Genomic DNA, 4231 nt, shown 5'->3' with positions numbered 1-4231 from the left:
AACTTTACAGAATAACAAACTCAAAGTAATTTACAATAAGCAGACATGACAACACTGTTGCCAATTCAGATTTTACATTTCCTAAGTTTAGGTAAGATAGATGAGATCGGAAAAAGATGAGTGATATGACTATCATATTGTACTGATTTGCACTTGTAATGTATACAATTACCACCCCAAAGCAGTTAAAAAAAAAGAAACATTTTAGCATTTGTAGTTTATTGTATGTAAGGAACAAATATGAAGCAGATCACTAGTGCAAAACAAACAAAATAGGAAGCAACACAATGCTTGCATCTACAAATAATTTCACAACCAAGTAACAACAAAACAGTCTATCTCTTGTCTTGTATGTTTGTTTTGTGTAGTAACAATTTATCTGGATCTCAAATTAACCTCAGGAGGGACAGGGGATCTCCTAATAACCACAAGAGGGAGAACTTCACTGTTGCAACTGATTTTAACACTACAACTATATGCACTGCATTTTATCTGCATTTCAATTACGATTTACACAAGAAAATTGATTATTGGAAAGTGGCAGATAAAAATGGCAGATATGAGGATGTCGAAAGAAATATTTACATGACAGTTTTAGTAATTTTCCTCATGGTGATAAAAAAAATAGTATTAAACAATAATAGTAATAATGAATGAATGGGATACAGATGTTTCCCTTGCTCAGTGGGAGCCATTTTCTTTCCTCAGTGGGATTCCTGAGCATTGTTTCCTGGCAACCAGACGTGCGAGAGGGGTGTGAGACAGTGACACTCGAAGTGTGCTCTGTAGTCTATTCTGTATTGCATTTTTTCTTGCCATCATAGAGACAAACCCAGCTTCACAGAGGGAGGTTGTTGGAAAAGGAAGCAAAGTTTTCAGTGCCCTTGTGGCTATCTCGGGATACCCGGCCCTGAGTTTGACCCAGAACGTCGGCAGAGATGAAGTTATCCAAAACAAACTTTTAAGGCCACCATCGTTTGCCACCTCAATGAGTTGACGCTCTTCCTCCGTGGACAGGGACGACTCATCGCCAGGGACATCAAACATCACAAATGGATCACGGATCCACTCATTTGAACGTTGTTCTTTGGTGGTTGGAAAGTAATGCTCCAGCTCCATTGACAGCAATGCTAGGTGATTCCTCACCAGCTGGTAGAAGGATGGCACCGTCTCAGTCTCGCCCAAAACCTCTGCTAGTGAATGGAACATGTCAAAGGATCCCTTGTTCACTCGCCGTCCCCACAGTCCCAGTTTGGCTTTGAGCGCAGCCACTTTATCTGCCACCTTGAATACATCTGTCATTCTCCCCTGGAGTGACAGGTTGAATTCGTTGAGCAGGTTGAATATGTCACACAGGTAAGCTAGTTTTGCAACCCATTCCTCATCAGTGAACTGTGCTGCCAGTGGCGAGTTATTTTCTGAAAGAAATCTCTGCAGTGGCCCACGTAACTCAAACACCCTAGCCAGCGATCGCCCCCTGGAGAGCCACCTGACTTGAGTGTGTAAGAGAAGGCACTTGAGTTCTGTGTCAGTGTCCCCACAAAGCTGCTCAAACAGATGCGAGTTAAGGGCGTGTGCTTTGACGTGGTTGATCATGTTGACAATGTCATTCAATACACCGTTAAGTTCAGGTGACATGTCTTGGCGGCCAAGCAGCATCTCTCTGTGGATGACACAGTGCGTGCGTTCACACTCAGGTGCAACCTGTTTAACGCTGGCGGTGAAAACAGCAGACAGCCGCCCAGTCGTGGCGGCAGCCCCGTCTGTGCTCAGGCCAACACAGAATGACCAGTCCAGTTTACCCGACATGAAATTATCCAAAGCCATGAACAGTTCTGCGGCTGTTGTGTTAGCTGCCAGCGACAGTGCACACAACAAATCTTCATGCACGTCATCCTGAAATATATATCGCACATAAACGAGAACGACTGCCTTGTTATAGACATCATTGGATACATCGTCCACCTGGATCGCATACCACGGTGACACTCTAATTCTATCCAACAACTGTGCCTCAATGTCCCCCGCGATTTCATCTTCTGAAGGATGGACGTGTGCTATGTTGTGAATGGCAGACTCTCCCAATATCTCGCGGAAAATTAGCTCACACGCAGGTAGAATCAACTCCTCGGAAATAGTGAATGGCTCCTCAATCTCGCCAATGAGACTAGCCACCAGGTTTGACAGGCCTACTCTCAGTGCGACCACGTTAGATGGGGGCTTCTTCGGCTCCGGATTCCTCTCCACCGCGGGCACCTTTGTAGGTGTCCTGGAGACACTCGGCACTTGTTTCTGTCCTTGTGAAACACTCGGCAATTGACTCTGTCCTTCTTGTGAAACACTCGGCACTTGATTCTGGACTTCTTGTGAAACACTCGGCACTTGATTCTGTCCTTGTTGCGAAACACTCGGCACTTGATAATGTACTTCTTGTGAAACACTCGGCACTTGATTCTGTCCTTCTTGGGAAACACTCGGCACTTGATTCTGTACTTCTAGTGAAACACTCGGCACTTGATTCTGTTCTTGTTTAATTACCTTCCGTTTTCTTTCCTTCTTTCCTTCCTTCTTCCCTTCTTTCTTCTTGACTGCAGCCATCTTTGTGGGTGTCTTGGCAACACGACTCGGCAGTTGATTCTGTGCTATTTGTCTGATTATCGTCCGTTTTCTTTCCTCGAAGTACTCCAGCGTCATGTCTTTGAGTTCGGGGTGCCTCGATTCGAAGTGCCGACGCAGTTTCGAGGGCTTCAGTGCGTCGTTCGACAGCGTATCTGCACAGACTACACACAGAGGCCTCTGGGCGTGCGACTCACCGGTCGCGATGAAGCCATATTTCAGATAGGACTCGTTGTATTTCCTATTAGACTTCTTCTTTTTTGGACTCGTTCCGAATCGCTCTCCTGTCAACCCGAACCGTATCAAGTCATCGGCGCGGGACCTTTTGCGTAGCTTGCCACCTCCGGTTAAGCTCTCCATTGTTGGCTTTTGATCCATTTCGGCATGCTCCATTTCGCTCTCGTACGGGACTTTTACAGAAAGAAAGAAAAAAAGGAAAGAGGAAAAAAATATTCCAGGCTCACGGCACTTCCTGTCTTCCTCCTTAGTTCTTCTTCGCTGTGTACTTCTGTTTGATGTGTCTGTGGACTCTGTTGTAGGCCCTCTCTGCTGCCTCTACGATGCAATACAAGTATTGCATTTGGATTCTCAGTTGATGTCAGACCTGAATGTCAGAATATGCATCTTTCTTTATTAGGGTCGGGAGGGATCAGTATTTAAAATGTTGCATTATCACAGCATTATCATTTTCCCATAGAGATTTACGAAATATATCAAAACCATAACAAAGTATTATATATACAGTATATAATATACTTAACATTTAAATATTATTATTATTATTTTGTACACAGAATCAAATATTTTATGGTCATGATTCACCATATGCCAGTGCCACTGCTATACACACTATAATTATACTGAAGAAAAGCCGTCGATCCGAGCACTCAAAAAGGTATAAAAATGAGGAGAGGGTGGATATAAAATCAAGGTTTTATTAGAAACGTTTAAAAAGCCAACATGTTTCGACTCACAAAGTAGTCTTCATCAGGGCAGGTATATCATGTGTGCTTTTGTTCAGTAATCCAGTCCCACTGATCTTTTTTTTATTTTTATAATTGTCTCCACCAGGCCGAAGGCATGGGGAGAGAGTATGTTTTGCACTCCGTGTGTGTGTGTGTGTGTCCTTCCTTCCGTCCTTCCGTCCGTCCGTTATCAGCTAATCTCCGGTACCGTTGGCCCGTTCCATGCCAAACTGTGCACACACACTCCCTGGATGCCAACGATGAACCTCTGCCCCAAATATTCCTCAACGGCCTGTTATAGCGCCACCATGAGGCCGATTTAGGCAAAACACATTTCTGTAGATTACCCGTACACATTTTAACCATACATCACACAATTCGGTATACACTATCTACATAGTCATGTGATCAACACGGATCTGCACCATTGCCCATATTCCATCCTGATTGGCTAATATTGGCTTCCAAAGCTCACATGATTGGTCCGTTTCGAACAAAATGCCACAAATCACAAAAACAGTGTGCAATTTCCGTGAAATTATACACGCACATTTCCACTAGGTCGAGGACGACATGCCACTCATTCTTTTCCAAATCAGCCTCATGGTGGCGCTATAACAGGCCAATTACTGTTTTTAGCTATAACTGCA

At 44.0% G+C, this 4231-nt stretch overlaps 1 protein-coding gene across 1 annotated transcript; it reads right to left on the bottom strand.

Moving 5' to 3' along the window:
- Positions 1-704: 704 nt before the first annotated feature.
- Positions 705-2976, bottom strand: LOC306931827 (SCAN domain-containing protein 3-like; the record flags this gene model as incomplete). The annotated part of the gene is made up of 3 exons (XM_079513437.1): positions 705-730; positions 960-1896; positions 2539-2976. The coding sequence occupies 3 exons, from the start codon at positions 2974-2976 to the stop codon at positions 705-707; spliced, it is 1401 nt and encodes a 466-aa protein (XP_079369563.1).
- Positions 2977-4231: the final 1255 nt, after the last annotated feature.

The sequence above is a fragment of the Electrona antarctica genome, assembly GCF_951216825.1.
Source record: "Electrona antarctica genome assembly, chromosome: 2".
Taxonomy (NCBI): domain Eukaryota; kingdom Metazoa; phylum Chordata; class Actinopteri; order Myctophiformes; family Myctophidae; genus Electrona; species Electrona antarctica.
The sequence above is the reverse complement of the archived record's forward strand: the minus strand, read 5'-3'. Positions and strand labels throughout refer to the sequence as shown.